This window comes from Grampus griseus (assembly GCF_964374135.1).
Source record: "Grampus griseus genome assembly, chromosome: X".
NCBI lineage: Eukaryota > Metazoa > Chordata > Mammalia > Artiodactyla > Delphinidae > Grampus > Grampus griseus.
In genome coordinates this window covers 18283592-18307088 of record NC_138999.1, presented here as the reverse complement: position 1 = coordinate 18307088, position 23497 = coordinate 18283592, and the positions used below count along the sequence as shown (strand labels likewise).

At 39.0% G+C, this 23497-nt stretch overlaps 1 protein-coding gene and 1 pseudogene across 4 annotated transcripts in view; one reads left to right on the top strand and one right to left on the bottom strand.

Moving 5' to 3' along the window:
• LOC309839192 (membrane-bound transcription factor site-2 protease) overlaps window positions 1–23497 on the bottom strand; it is a 39305-nt gene that overhangs the window by 9536 nt on the left and 6272 nt on the right. Inside the window, exons 4-8 of one of the 3 annotated variants that reach the window (XM_082680840.1) lie at window positions 14965–15068; window positions 13127–13254; window positions 5001–5119; window positions 4515–4571; window positions 3893–4073 (exon numbers count right to left, since the gene is read on the bottom strand). In XM_082680840.1, coding sequence (XP_082536966.1) covers window positions 3893–4073; window positions 4515–4571; window positions 5001–5119; window positions 13127–13254; window positions 14965–15068 — 589 coding nt within the window. Of the gene's footprint in view, window positions 1–3892; window positions 4074–4514; window positions 4572–5000; window positions 5120–8905; window positions 10494–13126; window positions 13255–14964; window positions 15069–23497 lie in introns of those variants that run through there. The other 2 variants (XM_082680841.1, XM_082680839.1) reach the window with 2 other exon arrangements.
• LOC309839412 (heterogeneous nuclear ribonucleoprotein A1-like) lies at window positions 18608–20296 on the top strand (annotated as a pseudogene). The gene is made up of 2 exons: window positions 18608–18612; window positions 19384–20296. The product of its transcript is annotated as a heterogeneous nuclear ribonucleoprotein A1-like (transcript).

The window sequence follows — 23497 nt, the reverse complement described above, 5'->3', positions numbered from 1 at the left end:
CAGACACTTTTTTCTAAACATTAGAGAAGATTTGAGCATAAAAACAATCTGGGTACTCAAACTATGTGGAAAAGATTTCCAGAGTTTTCCTTTTACTATTTTAAACTAAGTCAGGAACGGCCTTTTCTCACTTCAGTTAAAGATGCATAAGATAGGACAATACTCCCTGTGCCAGGCAGTTACAGGTATATACCCTCATCTCCTCTGAACAGGAATATAGGCTATTCAAAGGGGATGCCTGTGTCTGGACTCATAGCTTCATTTTAGGGAGCGGTTGCCTTTAGTATTCAATCTCACTCTTTTTAAAATGCCATTCAAATGCTGGACTTAGTAGTCTTTCTTATTCAAGACAATGCTTCCAAGAAAGAAAAAAAGGAATTTAGCTTTAGGCATATATGAAGAGTGTCTCCTGAAACTAAAGAAAGAGGATGCAAGCTACTTGTTAGAAAATAATCCCCAAAAAGAAACAAACTAGTTCTTGTCTGTAACTTTTAGTTTCATTCAAATCACTAAGTGGCATATGGACACAGAGCAATCTTAAATTAAGCAGAGGCTTGAATATGAAGAGGGGAACTTTGTTCTGTTCTGATGCAGAATGAAACCAGAGATTTATTCCAGGTACAAAGGGCTCTAAGCCTCACCCAGTGTCCTTTTTGGGGCTTCCTGGAAAGGCCATTCAATCTGCAAGGAGTGTGTGGGACAAGCTCCTTAGGCTTCTTGCCCCATGTACCAAGGGCAGAGGTGTAATTAAACCAGCCTTGGTTCTGTTGGTGCTGCTCATAGTTTAGCAGGTTAATGTTTAAAAATCAAAAACGAAAGGACTGACAGAAGAAAAAAGTAGTTCCCAACAATTTCATAAAATGAATAGTCATTTCATGTTGATTAACCACATTTTTCTAATTTGTCAGAAATATACCTGTTAATATTTTAAGGAGAACATCTAGTCTGCTTAATTAATACCGTAATTAATTAATATCTTAGGGAATATCTTTAAAAATTTAAAATTACACCTGGGAGAGTCAGGGTATGAAATGAGGCCAGAAATGATTGGCTGGGACAGTTTATGAGCACTTTCAGGGTCAGATCTTTCTAAGGTGGCTTTATTGTTTTCAAGTGGTATAAATTTTCAGAATTTGAATTATGTATATTGAATTCTACTCTAAATTGAATATGAATCACTTTTGGATTATGAGCTACTTTGCATTACCATATTTGGCTATATCTTTGCCATCTACTCATAATGTAGGATAACAAAGGTCCCTAGATACATGTAAAATAATATCAATCCATAGTTTTCTTGTTTTTTTTTTTTTTTTTTTTGTGGTACGCGGGCCTCTCACTGTTGTGGCCTCTCCCATTGCGGAGCACAGGCTCCGGACACGCAGGCTCAGCGGCCATGGCTCACGGGCATGTGGGATCTTCCCGGACCGGGGCACGAACCCGTGTCCCGTGCATCGGCAGGCGGACTCTCAACCACTGCACCACCAGGGAAGCCCCGTAGTTTTCTTAAATGTCCATAGCCACTTTGGTCAAGTCTGCCATTAAAATTAATCTAGTAGGGCTTCCCTGGTGGCGCAGTGGTTGAGAGTTCGCTTGCCGATGCAGGGGACACGGGTTCGTGCCCCCGTCCGGGAAGATCCCACATGCCGCAGAGCAGCTGCGCCCGTGAGCCATGGCCGCTGAGCCTGCGCGTCCGGAGCCTGTTGCTCTGCAACGGGAGAGGCCACAACAGTGAGAGGCCCACGTATCGCAAAAAAAAAAAAAAAAAAAAAAAAATCTAGTATATATTTTAAGTTACATTTACAGTCATTAAGATTTCTACAGTCTGGCTGAGTATATGTACTCCATTTAAAAATGATTAAATGGAGGTACGGGTTTATCAGATACAGTCATCATGTAAAATCAGCAAGTATCCTAATACAGTCGCTCCTAAGGAAATGAGACATATATTGAAGAATTATTATTTTGGGATTGATTTTTTTATTAGTGTGGGAAGAGTAATATCTGCTTTGGGTTTTTAAACAAATACCTCCAAAATATAGCATATGATCCATAATAGTGAAATACTCAAAAAGTTAATAAGGAAAGAGTTTCACAGTATTTCAAGAAAAATTTCACTTCCATTCTGTCTGCCTGAATAAAGACAAAAGCTTAAACATCTGAAATGCAGATATTCTAAATAAAACAATCCTACTGGAGAGAGCTTTATTTGATTACGATGTCATTTTGGCTTTTGTAATTCAATACAGATTGTACCAAGTTTAGAGAAACTTGAGGAAAATGATAAAGGACTTAAGAAGTATGAAATTATGGATTATTTCTCTTACAGAAGAACACACTGTGGATTACACACCCAACTGAAAAGATGCGATACATGGAAAAACATGAGATGCAATGTGAAGTACTGAGTGCTACCTACGAGGTATTTCTGCCCCTGCCAAAAATGGATCCTGAATCTAATCAAGCCTCTGGACCTAACTACCATCTATAGGAAATTTGGGGGATACCGAACATGTTAATGATAAATTTGACAAAACAAATGACTCAGTTTCTTCAATAAATGATATTAAAAATAAAAAGTCAGGGGGAATTGTTACAACTTAAAAGAGACTTAAAAGGCATACCATCCAACTTAAACCAACTATAAAAACAAAACCAGAGAAGAGTGCAGGTATTAGGAATTATTGTTAATTTTGTTAGGTGTGATAATAGTACTGTGGTCATGTCTAAAAGGTCATCATCTATTAAAGATATGCTGAAGTTTATGGATAAAATGACAGGATACCTGGGATGTGCTTTAAAATACTTCCCTCAAAAGTGGACAGGCTGGATAAAAAAAATGGCAAAATGTTGATAATTGCTGAAGCTAGGAGAAGGATACATGAGGTTTCATTTATACTACTCTCTCTCTCTTTTTTTTTTTTTTTTGGGCCGTGCTGTATGACTTGTGGGATCTTCGTTCCCCGACTAGGGACTGAACCCATGCCTTCAGCAGTGAAAGCGCGGAGTCCTAACCACTGGACCACCAGGGAATTCCCTGTACTACTCTCTTGACATTTATGTATGTTTGAAAAATGTTTACAATAAAAAAAATTCTTAAAAATGGGTTATACATGGAAGACTACATTTGAAAAAAATTTTAAATCAGTTCTTACTACTTTGTCACTGTTGTACACAGTACTTTAATATAGTTATTCTTGATAATTAATCATATTTCTTAACCCCAGTAGATGTAGACAAGTATCCAGGCATTTCTTGACTTAAAGATGTAGTCTGTGAGCATAATTTGTGCTTTCCAGCACTTTCAATAATTTGGGTCCCCATAATTTTGTATGAAGAGTTGGCAGACTGGTTTTTCAGAGCTGGAAGAGCTAAAAATAAATTTGGAAGCTTCTGAGAATAAACTTGCTTCACCCTGTCGCCTACGACACAGAACAACAGATGTGACTTCAGTGGGTATTTTCGGACACCAAGATGACTTCCTCTGGATGACTGCCACACAAAAAAACCCTACCCCAAATAGCTTTGGACATGCCACCATCCATACAGCACAAGGGTATTTAATTGCTGGAATTTAGTTAATTGGTCATGTTTGAGCTTGAATGCTGACTTAACACAAGTGTTTTTTAAATGCTGAAAGAATTAGATACTAGAGTTCTGAAAATCAAATATGAAATTATTAGAAGTTCAACAACAATATATAATAAACAAAACATACATATTAGTATCTAACTTACCAAGAAGAATGTTTACTAGTTTAGGCTTATTATTACTTTACTGATTTGTTTTAAATAAGTTAGGACAAAATAAATCTACAAACATGATCTAAGAATTAGCAAATGGCAAGTACTGCTGCTTGAAGCATTATATTATACTGAGGAAATATACACACCTCTAACTGGGAAGCTTAACTGCTGTAAAGTTGATGCACTTATACAGTAACCAATTTGGGGCTCATAGGCGATGGTATCGAGACATTCATTCCAATCTTGTACATTTGTAACAGGACAATCCTGTAGATGGGTGACAAGGTCTCCCACAAAAAGGCCTCTGGGTCCAATGGCAGGTGAGTCCTTGGGAAGAGGGCAGAATTAAATCAGATAATGTGTGAAGACAAGCTATGATTAATCTGAGCAAATAATAAAGACACTGACTTAATTAAGTAGACTATTTTGAATAATGTAGAAAATAATCCAGCTTTGAATCCAAGATGTATAGTCCTAGAAAATTAACAAAATAACACCCAATAATTATACTTTTCATATTTCACTAAAATTTTGAATTTTTCACAAATGAAAACCAAACAAACCCCACTTGCCAACAGTTAAGATTAAAATGATAAACTTTTTCCCAAACTGCTAATTAAAATTTTTTGTGAAAGTAGTCATCAGAATGCTTTCAATGTCCTATATCATCAATGGATAAAATTATAAGACTTATCTAAACACAGTCCCAAATATGCAGACAATACCGTCAGCACAATGAACACATGAGTACATGAGGCAGTTGCTCACAAGGTAATTTTCCTTGTCCCAAAGTGTGAAGAGAAGACTTGATACCATCATAGTAGTCTAAGGGAGTGAAATACAGAGTTGAAGACATTAATTTAAACTCCCACGAAATGTTCTGCTGGCTAGCCTAGGTTCCATCTTTCTTACTTCTTAGGAGTAACGACATCTGACTCAAAAGCAGAGTTATAAAAATAAACAGTAAAGGTAAATGATGCATTTAATCAAACTACAGTTAGAAAGTCTTGATACTATCCTTGTAACTCAGAACAGAAACAATTTTCAGTATTTTAAAAGAGCCAATGTAGTTCACAAAACTATTTCTTTGATTTGAAAGGATTACAGTAATTTCTTCAGGAGAAACTGAGCATTCTGTACATGAGAACAGTTTGAATAAAAGTTCCTTAAAAAAAAAAAAGTTCCTGACATAAAATGCTAAGTGTTACATCACAAAATCTGGCGAAAAAATACCCCAAGTAATCTGTTATTTACCTCAGCAACTTCAGTGATAAGCACCCCGACTCCAGTGTAGTAAAACGGCAAGAGAATTACAGGAAGGAGAACAAGAGCTAAAATACCCAGGAGTGCAAGGACGAAATTATGCCAGATACCTGAAAAGAGGGAAAAAAAGGAATAAGCTCAACCAGGGGCAGGAATGATATCATTCCAGGTAGTTGTACTTCATAATACTTAGGCATTCTGATAAATTAGTAAAGTAACCAGAAGAAGCTGTGAGGCAGATAGATCTACTTATTAGTACAGAAGACAGATGTTCAGTTAGAGGTTTCTTCCATTTCAGATATTAAAATCTAAAATGAGCATGTTAATACAATACTAGGAAGACCACATGCTAATATGATTTAACACTATTAGAATCTATATTCGATTACATACATACCTCTATTATATATGTAAAGGTGTGTGTGTATATAATGAATAGAATATCTTCTACTTACTACTCTTTTCTCAGAAAATGTATACATATTAATTTAAACATAGTTGTGAAAAAAAAACATACTTGTGATCTTTGAAAGGAACTTCAGAGCTATCAAATAAAAGTTATGATGAAGTAAAAAACATTCTTGCTGAACTGGGGTATGTATCTTACATCAAGACTATAACTATCTCTGCCATCTCTGAAGAGATGGTTAGGTGAACCCAGTGGTGTGCTGGAGCCTGCTCCTACCAGCTTGCCACAGTTGACCGGGCCTCTTTAACCAACTCCTCCTTCAGGAACTTCAAGTTGGCGCTTTGAAATTGGCCACGGTGGGAGTATTTACACCACAGAAACCAGCAAATGCTACATATCAGAGCTCTCCACCCTCTCCTCCAGGGCTAGATGTTAAACATTCACTAGCATACCTCTAGATTACCCCCCCTCCCATACCGATCCTTGCCCTCTAGTACAGTTTTTCTCATAAGGCAGGGTGGAAGCACTACCCACTCTCTGAGCAGTGTGATTCTTAGTTGTGCAGGTCTTGTCCTTTACAATACAGGACATATAGCATTCCCGACTCCATCCTCTGAAAGTCATTAGTGTTCTCCAGTCACTGAGACAAGCAAACAACTGCCCTCACCCCACACATTCCAAATATCCCCAGGAGGGTGATAGCACCAGTGGTTGAGGACCAGTGTTCTATAATGATAGAAACATAACTTAAAAGACATCTCCCAGACTCTCAGGAGGCTGAGTATGGCCATATGACTGTTTCGGCAAAAGGATGCAAGTGGAAGTGATGGGGATTGTCTTACTGGCTGGAATGTAGCTATGATGGAGCTAAACCTGAGTCCATGACGCAGAAGCTGCATGTTGGGAATAGTAGAGCTAAGACAGAAAGAGTCTGAGTCCCCCAAATCATAGAATTATCATATCAGCATTGAACTACTTACATTTGCAATGTTTTATGAGAGTTTAAGTCACTACTATTTTTAGCTTTTACAGCAGCCAGATACCTAGCTAATATGGATCATATTCACAATGTAAAATGTTCCTCTAGTCCAGGACATATTGGGTAAACAATATTTTCTGTTTTGCACACAGCAAGATCTTTTTTTTTTTTTTTTTGCGGTACGCGGGCCCCTCACTGATGTGACCTCTCCCGCCATGGAGCACAGGCTCTGGACGCGCAGGCCCAGCGGCCATGGCTCACGGGCCCAGCCGCTCCGCGGCATGTGGGATCCTCCCAGACCGGGGCACGAACCCATGTCCCCTGCATCAGCAGGCGGACTCTCAACCACCGTGCCACCAGGGAAGCCCCAGAAAGATCTTTTAAAAACACTAATGGTATCAAGCTATTTATCACAAACTATATTTTGCTTTTTCATTTATATATTTTCGACTTCTTCCTCACCTGCACATTCATATCTAACCCACTTCTTATATCCACTACAGAGTAATCCATTTCAAAAAAAAACATTGACTTATTTATAAGGTTCCCTCCTAATGATCACTTAGGCTGTTTTAACTTTTTCATACAATGCTGCAACAAACAGCTTTGCTCATATTGTTATGCATCTAATTAAGAATGCATCTGAAGGTATGGAAAATTGCACAGAAATGGAATTATTGGGTCAAAAAATACATGCATTAAAACTGACCTCCAACAAGTTTGCATTATATTCTAAGTGGCATATGTTTCCCCACCCTCTGAACAATACTGGATGGGATGCTATCATAACTTTAGAGTGCCATCTGCTAGGTGAAAGGTAAAATCTCATTCTGATTTCTATTTCTTTAATGATGAGTGAGCTTGTACATTTTTCATGCTTATTAAATGGTTATTTGTATTTTTGTCTGAGAATTGCTTACTTCTATCCACTATCAGTTTACATTTTTTGACTGGGTTGTCTTTTTTTTCTTAAACTAATTTATATATATTATTATTTGTAATACATACACTGAGAAATTTGTTCTTCTGTACGAGGTATTATAATCATTTCCTCCAGTTTGTTTGGCTTGGTTTATAGTTTTGCCTATGCAGACATTTTAAATTTTGGTGAGGTCAAATGTCTCCTTTTGTATTAAGCCTTTCCCAGTTCAAGACTACAGAAGACACTCACCTGTGTTTTCTTGTATTGTTTTCATAGGTTTTTTTTTTTTTTTTAATTTTCACTCGAGGCATGCGGGTTCTTAGTTCCCCCACCAGGGATTGAGCCCATGCCCCCTGCAGTGGAAGCACAGTCTTAACCACTGGATGGTCAGGGAAGTCCCTAGCATCATTTAAAAAACAAAATTAAAACAAACAGAAAAAAATCTCTAATTCTTTGACCCACTGGAATTTACTCTAGTGAAACTAATTAGGAATACAGCTATACCACCCCACCACCCTGTTGCTAGTCCCAAGACAATTTCACAAAATAATCCAGCCCCATTGATTATATTTGCCACCATTACCATGTGCTAAATTCAACTTTCCCCTTAACCCCTCAGGAGGGCCTAAAAGCTTGCACCCGACCTCTCCCTTATCAGGATGACACCACCATACGACCCTGGCTTTTCTCATCCAAGCAACAGTCAGAGGGGCACACAGCAGCACTGCTTCTTTGACTCTCTGGGCTGGACTCTCCTATCTCTTGTCAGGGATGCAGCTGGTACCAGACCACCCTGTTGGATTCCAGATTTGCCCATGATGGCTAAATTGCAATGCAGGTACCTTTATTTCCTTTATTTAAACAATCTCTTGTTCATTAATGATTTGCTTTTTGAGTATACCAAACAAATTTTTGTTACAATTTTTACTTTCTCTAGAGCAGGGTTTCTCAACAGTGGCACTACTGGCATTCTGGGCCAGATAATTTTTTGTTGTGGGGGACTATCTTGTGCACTGTAAAATGTTTAGCAGCATCCCTGGCCTTTACCCACCAGATGCCAGTCGTACCCTCCCTGTTTTCTCTATTTTCTAGGTACAACATTTATATAGGCAAGTTTTTTTCTTTCTTTAGAACAGGTATTTTATTTTTTGCTTTTTCTATTACAAGGGATGTATGTACCAAGTATTAAAAAGTCAATACACACACAACATATTCCACAACTGAGCACCACTCCTTAACTAAACAGGCAAAGAAATGACACTAAAAGACAGCACCTGGTAGTATTTGGGGGAAAATAAAAAGACTAAAACAGGTTTAAATCGACTACTACGTCCCATCCAATATTCAATACTACACAATCCAGTGCATCTAAAAGGTAGTTATGCAAAATGTGCTAATGTCAAAGAATACAACCAAAATTAAGATGGCAAACTAAACCTATATAACTTTTTTAAACAGGAAAATACTTTATAGATGCATGTAACTGTCCTTCTTTTAAAGAAAATCTCCAACGTTATCTACTTCCAGAAAAACCATATATAGAACTACTAAACGTATTCTTAAAAGTATAAATGTGAACATTTAGAAAATCCATAACTTTAAAATCATAAATAGACGAACTTGATATTTAAAAGAATGTGAAAAGTCCCATTTTTAGCACAGTTGTATAAACAACAGTCTTTTGATGTGAGCTTCATGAATTGTCCTTTTGTGACCAAATGTTACAAAAACATAACGTTTTTCAAACTGTATTACAGAACAAGACAGAACATCTTAACAATGTTATCTTATATAAAGAATTACTTTTTTTATCTTTTAAATTTTACTTTTACTAACCTATCAAAACCTGACCCTTAGACGTGTTAGAGTCATTAAAAAAATTCTTTTCTAGAAACAGTACACAAAAAAGAGGCATATTTATTTCCCATCACATTATTGGAAGATGCTTTCCGAGCCTGAGAAGTTTCTTCTCTCCTTTTTACTGTCTATCCTTATTCTTAGCATGTGCTAAGATATGAGTTTTCAGGTTAGCTGACTGAGTAAATGTCTTATTACAGTAATTGAAGGGGCATATGAAGGGCCTCTCTCCGGTATGGATTCGCACATGGGTACGCAAATTGAAATCCAGGGAAAAGCTTTTTCCGCAGCCTTCGAAGGTGCACTGAAAGGGCTTCTCTCCCGTATGCACCAGTTGATGACGTTTCAGTTTTGAGCTCTCAACAAAAGCTTTGCCACATTCTGCACATACGTGGACTCTGGGACCATGGGTGTGCAGATGCTTTCTCAAAGCAGACTTATCCCTGAACATCTTCATGCAGCCTTTGCTAGGGCAAGCTATTGATTTCGGGGGCTCTTCTTTGGTTTTCTGGGGCTTCTTTCTAGTAAATTCTGCCACTTGTTTGGGATCTGAGAGGTCAAGGCCAGGAATTCCTCCAGGAGGCAGCTTCTTCCCCGTCAGGTACTCTGAATAACCAAGAGTTCGTTTCTCAGCAGCCTGTCTAGTCTCGTGGCCTCTCTCATCGCACGTGGAGCACGTGGTGACGGCGAACACACCTTCCAGGGATTTGACGTGCACCTGCTCCTGCTCCCACTTCTCGCTGCCCACCTCGGAGCTGCTTGCCGCCCCGGCCTTGCCGCCGGCGTAACTACTCTTATCGCTGGCCTTTGTGCCTTGGCCACTGTCCTTCCTGCTGTGGCTGTAGGCCGAGGAGGACGTGGAGGGTGGTGACAAGGGAGCCAGGGTCTCCTGGAAGCAGTTGTTTTCGTCGGCCAGGATGGCCGTCTTGTTCTCCAGGTTGGTGACCTGCAGGTCTTCAGACCGGTAGTAGCCCATCACCTCCTCCTGCATCTGCATCATGATCATTTCCTTGTTGCAGTCCCCTTGGTTTGGGGTGCTGATAATGAGAGGCTGCAGCACGAGCAGAGACGTATGGTGGTGGCCATCGTGGACACAGCTGCCGCTGATGTCTTCGTACTCCTTGGCTGCCTCAACCGCCATTGTCTCCACAGGGACGGTCTCCACAGGGATGGTCTCCACAGGGACGGTCTCCACAGGGACGGTCTCCACAGGGACAGTCTCCACAGGGACGGTCTCCACAGGGACGGTCTCCACAGGGACGGTCTCCACAGGGATCTGGTGCAGCTCCACAGCATCTGCGTACATCTCCGAGTTTTCTGTCATGATGTAGAAAATGTTGTTTGAGGCCATGGCCGAGGGCTCTTCTGAGGCTTTGGCTACTGGGCAGCGAACGAACGACAAGACGGCCGCGGAAAAGAAAGGCTGTGAGAGAAAAGTCCGAGCTCCAGAGGAAAGAGAGGGCGCTTCCGGTGCGGGACGCGGAAAACGCAGACGACGTGGAAGCTTCTGGACCCGCCTCACACGTTCGCTTTGGGGCACACCCCCCACCGTACATGCGCTTTACGTCACCCCACACACACGCTTTGCGTCACCCCGCACACGCGCTTTGCGGCACCACCCCCTCCCCGCACATGCGCTTTGGGCACCCTGCACATGCGCTTTGGAGCACTCCCCCCTGCACATGCGCTTTGGGGCACCACCGGCACATGCGCTTTGCGCACCCTGCACATGCGCTTTGGAGCACTCCCCCACCCCGCCCCGCACATGTGCTTTGGGGCACCCCGCACATGCGCTTCTAAGCTGGGGCACCCCAGGAGAGCGCAGGACCATGCTCATGCCCACGCTCACACACTCGTGCGTGCGCCAGCTCTCCTGCCACTGCGTGCCTCTTTGCTCAGCGCGCCAAGCTATTGTTTTTTTTGAATACAGCAACCAGGCTCTACAGAATTTTTCTGTATTTCATTTCCATTGACTTTTTTGTCCCTCCCCCTCCCCCCGCCAGGTATATAATAGTATGGGCGGGGAAGGCCTACTCCTTTCTAATACTTATGCTTCTTTTTTTTCTTATTCGATTGCACTGACCCACATTTACAGGCCATTTTTAACAGTATCAGTGGAATGCTTGTCCTGCCCGTTAATAGGAATGCTTCTAAGTGTTATACCATTAGGAAGTAACCAGCTATTTCTGTTTAGTACTTCTACTAAAGATTTTTGGGTTTTAGCCATTAATGGATGTTGAATTTTGTTAAATACCGACTTCAATATCTGCTGAGATGAGGATATTTTTCTCTTAAGAGTAATTAATGTTTACCACATTCAAATAAGATTTCCTAATTTTAAGCCATCCTTGCACTGTTTAGATACACCAACCGTCTGTAGAATTTTTTTTGTGCTTTACAAGTATCAGTGGTACACTGACTTTTAAAAAATTCTTAGTTTCCTTCTCTATGCGACCTGGAAAGTTTATACTAAATTGGAATTGAAACGAAAAATTTTTTCCTTCAAGATTCCTTCAAGACTTGAAAGAATTCTACCTATGAAACTTTCAGGACCACTCTTAAACTTTCTTAATTTCTCCCATGGTAATTAGCCTATTTATATTTTTTTTCTGTCTCCACTGGGGTTAATTTCGGCTGTTTTAAAAAAAAGATAATTATCCAGGTTTGTGAAAATTTTTTGCAGAGATGAACAAAGAACACTTTTATAATTGTTTAAAATTTCTCTATCAGTTGTCATTCCCCAATCTGACTGCTAATTCTGTCTATAAATGCTTTCTCCCATTTAATCTTTTTTTTTTCTTCAAAGAACTCTTTTATTTAACAGTTCTATTTTTTCTAATTTATTATTTTTTGCCTATATGCATGCTAATTACATCATTTCTTACCTATTTTATAGTTCTTTTCTCACTTCTTCAGTTTAACTGATTTACTTTAATTTCTTATTTCATAATAATTGCCTAAGGCAGTGACTTTTCCTTTTAGCAAAACTTTACACATTATTTCATTATCATTTTTAAACATACTGCAATTATGGTTTTGAATTAAATTGGCCAATTTTTATAAGTTTCATGGGCACTTGAAAAGAAATTGTCATGGTATAGGATTTGACATAACTGTTGATTTTGACTTTGCTAATTAGAGCTTTGATGATTGAAACTTTTTCATACTTAACCTGCTATGTGTTGAGAGATGAGATAAGCCTCCCTTATTACATTTCTGTTTTTTCCTTGTACTTTTCCCATTTTTGTTTTGATGATGTGTTACTTTATTCAGTAAGACTCACGATTACATTTCCATTGTGGATTACACTCCTTATGATTATCAAGTGATCTCCTATGTCTAATTTAATGCTTTAGTCATATTTTCATGATATGTTCTCATTTTTTCAATCTTTTAAAAATAATTCATGTTAAAAAAATGAAAAAAACTGGAATGTAAATTATTTTGCTCTACCACTTCTGACTGAGAGTCTTTTTTAAAAAAATTTACTTATTTATGTATTTACTTTTGGCTGCGTTGGGTCTTTGTTGCTGTGCATGGGTGTTCTCTAGTTGTGGCGAGCGGGGGCTACTCTTCGTTGCGATGCGTGGGCTTCTCAATGCGGTGGCTTCTCTTGTTGTGGAGCATGGGCTCTAGGTGTGTGGGCTTCAGTAGTTGTGGCACACAGGCTCAGTAGTTGTGGCTCGCGGGCTCTAGAGCACAGGCTCAGTAGTTATGGTGCACGAGCTTAGTTGCTCCGTGGCACGTGGGATCTTCCCGGACCAGGGCTTGAACCCGTGTCCCCTGCATTGGCAGGCGGATTCTTAAGCACTGCGCCACCAGGGAAGCCCTGACTGAGAGTCTTATAAACTGAATTTATCAACCAAAAGGTGAGGTGTTTTCAGTTGTGATGTACTTTCCATAAAACCACTAATAACACACAGATGAATAAAGAAATTTAAGTCTTTTACCTGCGCAAAATATCCTTAGCTGCTGGACTGGTGATATAAGTTGCAAATGAGTGGTGAACAGATCAACAAATGCTCCAGGATAAATAATGAAGAGAAAAATCCCAAAGCCATTAAATCGAACTTGTTCCCTAAGAAATCACATAAGAAAAAGGAATTTACTACTAGTATTGCATTTTTCAGATTAATAATGCATGTAATCTTAAAACTTCCCACTGTAATTCAAATTCTTGCTTAAAATACAAGTCTCTCTGGAGAGTCAAAAAATTATATATGATATATATCATCATAATTTTATAATAGCATACAGATTTAGTTACCAGTGAAATTGCATTTTGTAAAACAGGGCATTCTGAAATAGACTTAACAACTTCAAAAATTTTTAGAAACCAATATGCTGAGCAAATAACTTAAAATTAGTCACTTGTATAAAGAAATAGTTAATATTTCTATGAGAAACTAAATGAAAAACATTTTTATGGTTTATTCTGAATTATTTTCAGGGAAGGAGATAGTAGAAAATAGAATTCAAGTAAATTATCTAAATATTTATATTTCTCTTAGCCATTATAAAGGTGGAGGTTTATCTAAGTGTATTCCTGTTGAATTAATGTTAAAAATAAGTACTGCATTTAAAAATGCATAATGCTCAGACTGTCCTCAAGAGAACTATTTTTTATCAATTCATTCTCTAAAACTGGAATTACATTTAAAAGCCTCGTAAGACCACACAGCTACTCTAAAAAAAGCATCATCTAAATATATTGTGCTGTCACCTAGCATTAACTATATAAGATGACTGTAAAATTCACTTTTTCTTGGCAGTGGGATTTTATAAAATATTACCCAAACTATTTCACAAACATATTATGAATGATTAAACTGTAATAACAATGCTTTTCTATGTAAAACCCTAAAAGCTGCAAAGTTAAGGTGGAAGTAAAGATGAAAGAGAGAAAAGAAAAAAGTAGCCGACCACTTAAACCACTACATGGCACACCTGTGTAACAGTATATGCTCTGTCAAGATGAGGGTTTATTGCCAGTCAATAGACTCTTGTTCATAAGCAACTGGAAAGTAATAAGAAGTGATTAAATCTTCTCCTCTAAAGCCTTTTATCTGGTCCACACACCCAAAGGATGAAACACATTGCCATCAGTATGTGTGTTCATTATGTGGGAGTGAAGGGGAGTTGTGACTCAATCTCTCCCCACATCAGGATTTTACACATTTAGGAGTCTTTAAAATGCTCAGGTATAATTACAATGATACATTTGGATAGTCAAGACAAGAACATGGCATGATACTTGAAGCAAGTCCCAGGTCTCATCCTCCCTTATCTTCTTCCACTTGGATTTCTAGATAGGCTATAATATTTGTTAACAAACCCAGAGCTTTCAGTGTTCTTGCTGTAGCCAGCAGAGGCCATGAGTAGAAGCAGGAAAGTATTTCAGATGATGAGCCAAAGAAAGTACTAAGAAGGCAGGTGGATGGGCTTTGATTTGAGTGCAGTGGTTATCATTCTGATCCAGTGATGAATAGAAAGATTAGGTTTCAGGATTGGATGAAAATAGTGAAGAACCATGAGGATATAACCATGCTGGCAAAGGACAAAGGATAGAAAGACCCAGATTATAGATGTGCACATAGTTAATTGAGCATATTCATCAATATATTAATCTCTACAAAAGAGAAGTTACCTTAAAATAATAATGGTGGATATGCACTGGGCAGTATCCAAAGAAAGAAAAAGTATCAAATGTAGCAGATTTTAGTAATAAATACTCCTAAATGAAAAGCTTCTTTGCATGGAATATAGAGAGAGAGGTAAATATCATTACCTAATAGCTGCTATCCCATGTCCAATTTCATGTACAACACCACTAATGAGGACTGCAGCGAAGAAATAGGTCAGTTGGTTGACGGGTAAATTTATGCCAGGAACCTGTTCACAGACACAATGATAAAAACACACTTGGGCACCAAGAGAACACGATGTTCACTCTGTACTAAAACTTAACCTTCCAAACTCAGTGTTCGGTAAGCTAAAACTAATATGAAAACTGATGGTCCACTTCTCCATTTCTATCATAATAAATATAAAAACACCAGTCAGTTTTTTTGAACTAGGCAGTTTTTGAGCTAAGCACACCACCAATCTAAAGAGAATAGGAAACACCAGGTTAAAAAGTTGAAACGTTAGCTTCCTGAAGTCTTTACCACGGGAAAGAATTAGGGAGCCTGGCATAGTGCCAGGGAAGGCAGAGTGGCAGTGAAGGAGTCAGTAGCTGATCCACCCTCGAGGGCTGGCAGCCCGATTTGGGAATTCTTGTTACAGTTCCCATTCCTTCCGCTAAGTGTTATTGCAAGGCTCCAAGTACTTATGTGAGTAATACAGGATGTCCCCACCCCCCTTCAATGAGTTTCATTTTAGTATTATCAAGTTATATGAGAGTTGATCATTAAAGGCAGTGTAATAAAGTGCCTTATTGGTGTGGGAGCACCAGGCCCTTCGTTTCTTCTATCAGTTTGTCTAGAACATTGGTTAGAAAAATCATATCAAAGTGATACATAAATATTATACTAAAATTGAAATTTAATGCAGAAAGTAAGGCATTTGGAACATACAGACATGTTAAGGACCCACGTGCTCCACTGTTATGCACTTAAGGTTGCTATTTTAAAGGCTGCACAGTAAAATTTTTTTAGATACCCAAGAATCTTCTTGCAAGATAAATAATCGTTCCTAAGTTCTATTTCTCACAATCCAGGCAGTGGGACTCTAAAGGTATCCTTCTGGAGGAAAGTTCGTCTTTCTTTCATTAGTTAGTATTTTAAATTAATTACAAAATATGTTTAAAGCAGGAAAACTTGAAAACTCAAAGAATAATAGAAACCGTTCCTGTTCCCCAAACACAAAACAAAAAACCATTCTCAGTGTTTCAATGCATGTCTTTCCAATCTTTTCATGTACACATATTAAAAAAAAATTATACTCTTTTATTATAAATATGGTTTTGAAATCCACCCTTTTCACTTAATAGTATCACAAACATTTTCCCATGAGTATTTCTGGTTCAACATGATTTTTAATAGCTGCATCGTATTTCATGGAGTAGATTGTTGGGCATTTAATTGTTTTAAAGGTTTCTGCTCTTATAAAATACTGTGATAAATATATTTGGACACATATACACAAATATTTGGAGGGAATAAATTGTTACACAAGCACGGTTGGTTCAGGCTCTGGGGACATATCATTTGGGTTTGGTGTTCTGGCTCCATCATAACTAGCTAAGGGACCTTGAAGAACCTTGGATTATTCCTCCAGTACTTCAATTTCCCCATCATTAAAATGGAAATCACCACATTTACATAAAAGGGTAATTCTGAGGATTACAGGAGATAATCCTTGTCCACTGTTTAACATTACGCCTAACAGAGAGGGTAATTATACACAAAATTTAAAGGACTTTGATACATATCAAACTGCTCTCCAAAGGCAGACACTTCAATAACCTTGGGTAAGCTCATTTTATTCAAATCTGCAATTTGAGAGGAATAAAAAGCATCCCATTGTTTGATTTCTATTTCTTTGATGATTATTAAGCTGAATATTCCCCCTACTTTTTGACCACTGATAGATCTTTTGTGAGTAGCCTACTCCTGACTTGTCAATTTTTTTCTCCTTAGAGTGTTCATGTTTTTCTTATTGTCTGTAAGATCGCTTCAAGTATCAATTATTAATTCTCTGTGATACACATTACAGATGCATTCCCAAGTTTTGCCTTTCAATTTTATTTTGCTTTTGGTTTTTTGCTATATAAAAAATGTTATGTAGTCAAATCTATCAATATTCATGGTTTCTGCCATTAGTTTTATGCATATGTCTTTCTCATTCTGTGTTCCTATAAATAGAAACCTGTTTTTATTTCTTTCAAGGTCTTTTATGATTTCACATTTTAATTTTAATTCAACTGCACATTTATTTTTGTGTATAACAAAGGAATTTCACTTTTAAGCCTTTTTTAGTAACTGAAGAGGAGATTCAAACCATGCTGCCTGGATTGCTTTCTAAATTCATTGATTCCAAGAGTCCTTTCTCTAGTTATGAAACTAGCTTTCATAGTCATCATTTTTAATGTGTTCATAACATTTCACTGAATGACAATCTCATAATTTAACCATTCTTCAATTACATATTGTGGTTGTTTCTAATTCTTCATAGTAATAAATGTTAGGATAAACAGCTTGATGAATACTAATTTTTCTATAATTTGGAAGTGTTTCCTTAACCTAGAGTCCCAGATGTGGAAGTAAATGGTCAGAGGATATTTTTATGATGCTCATTATCTGAAGTTCTCTCTACTCAGACTCTACTAAGCAACTCTTTTCAAGAACATCAGTGTACCTTTTTCTACATATCTGCTCCATTCCCATGTTGTCAGGCATCTGTCTGTTCAGACCTGTAGTTTCCTTTTCTCTGATTCCTCTCTAAATTTATGTACTTAAGATTAATACTCATACATTCCCTCTATATCACAAAGTATTCAGGTTATCTTACCTTTATTTCAAAAAAATCAGTAGCCTTGATCCAATAGGATATTGATTTCTTCTCTTTATTATTTCAGTGATGTAATAATGAAATAAGGTAAGGATTTGACCATGTGACTACACCAACAGATGGTAGGTCTTATTTGCTGGCAACAATACTCGACTGCCCATCTGTCTCAGCCGTGATCACACAGGGTATTAGATGTACCAAAATACTGATCTCTCAATAACATAGAGTGCCAGGTTTTGGGGAATTAATACTGAATGAGGCTGTAGGGAATTATAGAGTAAACAGAAAGTATGTGCTCTAAGCTACAAGAGCTCATATCAAAGTCAGGAGATACAACAAACTTAAACAAAAACATGCCAGGTAGATATACAGAGGGCAGCTGACTTCTTAATGGTTCCAAAGCATGGCTCTCCTAACTGAATCAATATTTTGTAAGCTCTATGAGTAAGTTGAAAAGCAAACAGAAGAAATAATTTCTTCTGTAAATTAACACTTTACCATTCAGGCAATGATTCTTTGGACATGATGCCAAAAGCACAAACAACAAAAGCAAAAATCAACACATGGGATTACATCAAACTCAAAAGCTTCTGCATAGCAAAAGAAACAACCAATGGCAGCCTACAGAATGGGAGAAAAGTTTTGCGAACCATATACTGGATAAGCGGTTAATATCCAAAACATATAAAGAACTAACAAAACAAACAACCCCCCGCCCAACAATCTGATTAAAAAATGGACAGAACTACTATTTAGTAGTTCCAAAGAAGACAGCAAAATGGTCAAAAGGCACATGAAAAGATGCTCCACATCGCTAATCATCAGGGACATGCCAATCAAAACCACAATGAGATACCACCTCACACCTGTTAGAATGGCTATCATCAAGAAGAAAAGAGACAACACAGGTGCTGGCAAGGATGTGGTAACCCTTACACACTGCTGGTGGAAATATAAATTAGTCCAACCACTATGGAAAACAATATGGAGGTTCCTCAAAGAGTTAAAAATACATCTAAGGTATGATCCATCAATTCCACTTCTGGGTATATACCCAAAGGAAATGAAAATATTTCAATGAGATATATGCATATCTCTGTTTATCACAGCATTATTCGCAATAGCCAAGATTATGGGAACAACCCAAATGATCACCAACAGATGAATGGATAAAAACAATGTGGTACATGTACATAAACAATGCATTACTCAGCTATGAGAAAGGAAGATATCCTCCCATTTGCAACAACATGGATAGACCTTGAGCACATGATGCTAAGAGAGATAAATCAGAGAAATACAAGTACAGTATGATATCACTTATATATGGAATCTAAAAAAGTCAAATCTATTAAAAAACAGAGAGTAAAATGGTGGTTACCAGGGGATGGGATGGATATGAGTGACGGTATTTAAGGGTACAAACTTGTAACAAGTAGTAAATAAGCTACAGAGATCTAATGCACAGTATAAAGAATACAATCAATAAAATTGTACTATAATGTGATAAATATTGCTCCAATGGCAATCATATTACAATAAATGTATGAAAGTACATAAGGTGTACATTGCTGTACACCTTAAATTTGCAAACAGTAACATGTCAAATTTATCAAATAAAAAAATTTTAAAAACTTTGTTAGCTTTGTTTCTGCTCGTGGACGCCGCTGAGTAAGCATCATTAAAGTCTCCCCAGCCCCACTGCTGTCACGTCTAAATCAGAGTCTCCCAAAGAGCCCGAACAGCTGTGGAAGCTCTTCGTTGGAGGTCTCAGCTTTGAAACAACCAGTGAGAGTCTGAGGAGCCACCTGAGCAGTGGGGAACGCGCACAGACTGTGTGGTAACGAGGGATCCAAACACCAGGCGCTCCAGAGGCTTCGGGTTTGTCATGTATGCCACTGTCGAGGAGGTGGATGCAACCATGAAGGCAAGGCCACACGAGGTGGATGGAAGAGTTGGGGAACCAAAGAGGGCCGTCTCAAGAGAAGATTCTCAAAGACCTGGTGCCCACTTAATTGTGAAAAAGATTTTTGTTGGTGGCATTAAAGAAGACACTGAAGAACATCATCTAAGAGATTATTTTGAATAGTATGGGGAAAAAAGTGACTGGCTGAGGCAATGGCAAAAAGAGAGGCTTTGCTTTTGTACCATTTGATGGCCATGACTCTGCAGACAAGACTGTCATTCAGAAATACCACACTGTGAAGTAAGAAAAGCCCTATCTAAGCAAGAGATGGCTAGTGCTTCATCCAGCCAAAGAGAGCAAGGTGTTTCTGGAAACTTTGGTCGTGGTCGTGGAGGGGGTTTTGGTGGGAATGACAGCTTTGGTCGTGGAGGAAACTTCAGTGGCCGAGGTGGCTCTGGTGGCAGCCGTGGTGGGGGATATGGTGGCAGTGGGGATGGCTATAATGGGTTTGTTTGGTAATGACGGAAGCAATTTTGGAGGCGGCGGAAGCTACAATGATTTTGGCAATTACAACAATCAATGTTCAAATTTTGGACCCATGAAAGGAGGAAACTTTGGAGGCAGAAGTTCTGGCCCCTATGGGGGATGAGGCCAATACTTTGCCAAACCACGAAACCAAGGTGGCTATGGCAGGAGGTTTTAATTACTGCCAGGAAACAAAGCTTAGCAGGAGAGGAGAGCCAGAGAAGTGACAGGGAAGCTACAGGTTACAACAAATTTGGGAACTCAGCCAAGCACAGAGGTGGCAGGGCCTAGTTGCTACAAAGACATGTTTTAGACCAGCGGTCCCCAACCTTTTTGGCACCAGGGACTGGTTTCGTGGAAGACAATTTTTCCATGGATTGTGGGGGGGGGGGATGGTTCAGGCGGTAATGCGAGCGATGGGGAGTGGCAGATGAAGCTTCGCTCACTCGCCTGCCACTCACCTCCTGCTGTGCGGCCCGGTTCCTAACAGGCCACAGACCAGTAGTGGTCCGCGGCCCAGGAGTTGGGTACCCCTGTTTTAGACAATACTCCTGTGTATGGGCAAAAATACCCCAAGGACTATATTTGTGACTAATTGTATAATAGATTATTTTAGCTTCTATTCTGTGGAAAGTGTAAAGCATTCCAACAAAGCGTTTTAATATAGATTTTTCTTTGTACCCACGCTGTTGACTGCTAAATGTAATAGTCTGAATAAATGTGACACTGAATAAATGTGTCTTTAAAAAAAAAACAAAAACACAAACAAACTTGTTAAACTGAAATAAAACCAAAAACCCCCCAAAAACCCTTTTGCCATTCTAATCCTAGCAGGCAGACAGGCCAGTGATCATATTTTCTCCAAGCCTGCTTCTTTCTCTACTATCCTCTTTCTTGGCAAACAATAAACAGCCATGCAGCCTGAGAGTCATCCTCGACTTTCTTCTCCCTCCAGCCTCACATTCAATTAATGACTGAGGTCTGAGAACTCCACTGCAAAAGATCCCTTGAATCCAGCCCCTTCATTCTCCTTACCACTAATTTAGTTAAGATCTTTATAACTTCTAACATGAATTATTCCAAATGCTCTCTTAAATGGTCTCCCCATCTTCGGTGAAACCCTACTCCAGTCCATTTTGCATAGACTTGTTATCTACAGATAAAATCAAAACTTCTTAGAATGGCCCTTCATAACACAGACCCTACCTATATCTCCCATCTTATCTCCTACACCATATACCTTCCACCATATACCTCTTAGATACAGGTCAAAGTTACTTTATAGTTCCTTGAGGAATTACTGGTCTTTTTTAAGAGAGTAGAGCATACTGTGCACAGGCTCTGAGGTCAGTGGTGGGTGAGTGATGGACCCACCATTTACTAGCTGTGATCACAGGCAAGTGACTTAACAGCTCTGTGCCTTGGTTTTCTCATCTGTGAATCAGGGATAACAACAATGCTTACCTCTACATTGCTGCAGGAATAAAATAAAATAGGCACAAAAAACCTCACATGGGAAGCATTGCATATTAACTAGTATTTTTTAAAAATAAATTTATTTAATTTATATTTATTTTTGGCTGCATTGGGTCTTCGTTGCTGCGTGCGGGCTTTCTCTAGTTGCGGCGAGCGGGGGCTACTCTTCGTGGCGGTGTGTGGTCTTCTCATTGCGGTGGCTTCTCTTGTTGCGGAGCACGGGCTCTAGGCGCACGGGCTTCAGTAGTTGCGGCACGCAGGCTCAGTAGTTGTGGTGCATGAGCTTAGTTGCTCCGTGGCATGTGGGATCTTTCCGGACCAGGACTCGAACCTGTGTCCCCTGCACTGGCTGGCAGATTCTTAACCACCGTGCCACCAGGGAAGCCCCTAACTAGGTTTTATTATTAGTATTATTATTCCCTCTGCCTTTCCATGTTATATGGTTCCCTCTGTTTCTGGCATGCTCAACTGCCATCTTCCTTTCCCAGGCTATGTGGACTCTCCTTCCCTTCCCTTCTCCTCTACTCTCTTCCCAGTACCAGGCACACCTCAGCAGGGCTTGTCTTTGTTCCCGCAGCACCTTGTACTCTGTCCAACTGCAGAAAATCATAGCAGCTCTCCCTCTAGACTAAAAGCTCTGTAAGTGCTAGGATTGGATTTTGTTCCCTGTATAAGCAGGACTAAGCACAAGGCCAGTAGGCAGACTACACTCAGTAAATGTTTGCTGAAGAAATAAATCATCTCGTCTGAGGCCTCACCCACCTGAATCCTTCTAACCTCTAAGAAAGAGCTATTACCATAGGAGAGATTCTTTATGTTTTGCTACAAATGACTTGTAATCTTCCCATAGTGCCACAGCTAGTAGAGGCCACAAAGAGATGAGTTAAAAAAAAATCTGTCAATCTTGAATAGACATTTTTCCAAAGAAGACATACAGATAGCTAACACATGAAAAGATGCTCAACACTGCTAATTATTAGAGAAATGCAAATCAAAACCACAATGAGGTATTACCTCACACCTGTCAGAATGGCTATCATCAAAAAGTCTACAAATAACAAATGTTGGCGAGGATGTGGAGAAAAGGGAACTCCTGTGCACTGTTGGTGGGAATGTAAATTAGTGCAGCCGCTATGGAAAACAGTATGGAGGTTCCTTAAAAAGCTAAAAATAGGACTACCATATGATTCAGCAATCCCACCCCTGGGTATATATATGAAAAAAACAAAAACACTAATTCGAAAAGATACATGCACTCTAATGTTCATAGCAGCACTATTTACAATAGCCAAGACATGGAAACAACCCAAGTGCCCATCAGACAAATGGATTAAGAAGATGTACATACATATATATATATATATATATATACATATACATACATACACTGGAATATTACTCAGCCACATAAAAGAATGAAATACTGCCATCTGCAGCAATGTGGTTGGACGTACAGAATATTATGCTTAGTGAAATAAGACAGAGATAGACAAATACTGTATACTATCACTTATATGTGTAACCTAAAAAATAATACAAATGAATGTATATGCAAAACAGAAGCAGACTCACAGATATAGAAAACAAACCTGTGGTTATCGAAGGGGAAAAGGAAGAAGGGAGGGACAAATAAGGGGTATTAACAGATACAAACTACTATACAGTTTGTATATTTGGGATGAAGTGAGAGAGTAGCATTGACATATATACACTACCAAATGTAAAGTGGATGGCTAGTGGGAAGCAGCTGCATAGCACAGGGAGATCAGCTTGGTGCTTTGTGACCACCTAGAGGGGTGGGATAGGGAGGGTGGGAGGGAGGCTCAAGAGGGAGGGGATATCTGTATACTTATAGCTGATTCACTTTGTTGTACAACAGAAACTAACACAACATTGTAAAGCA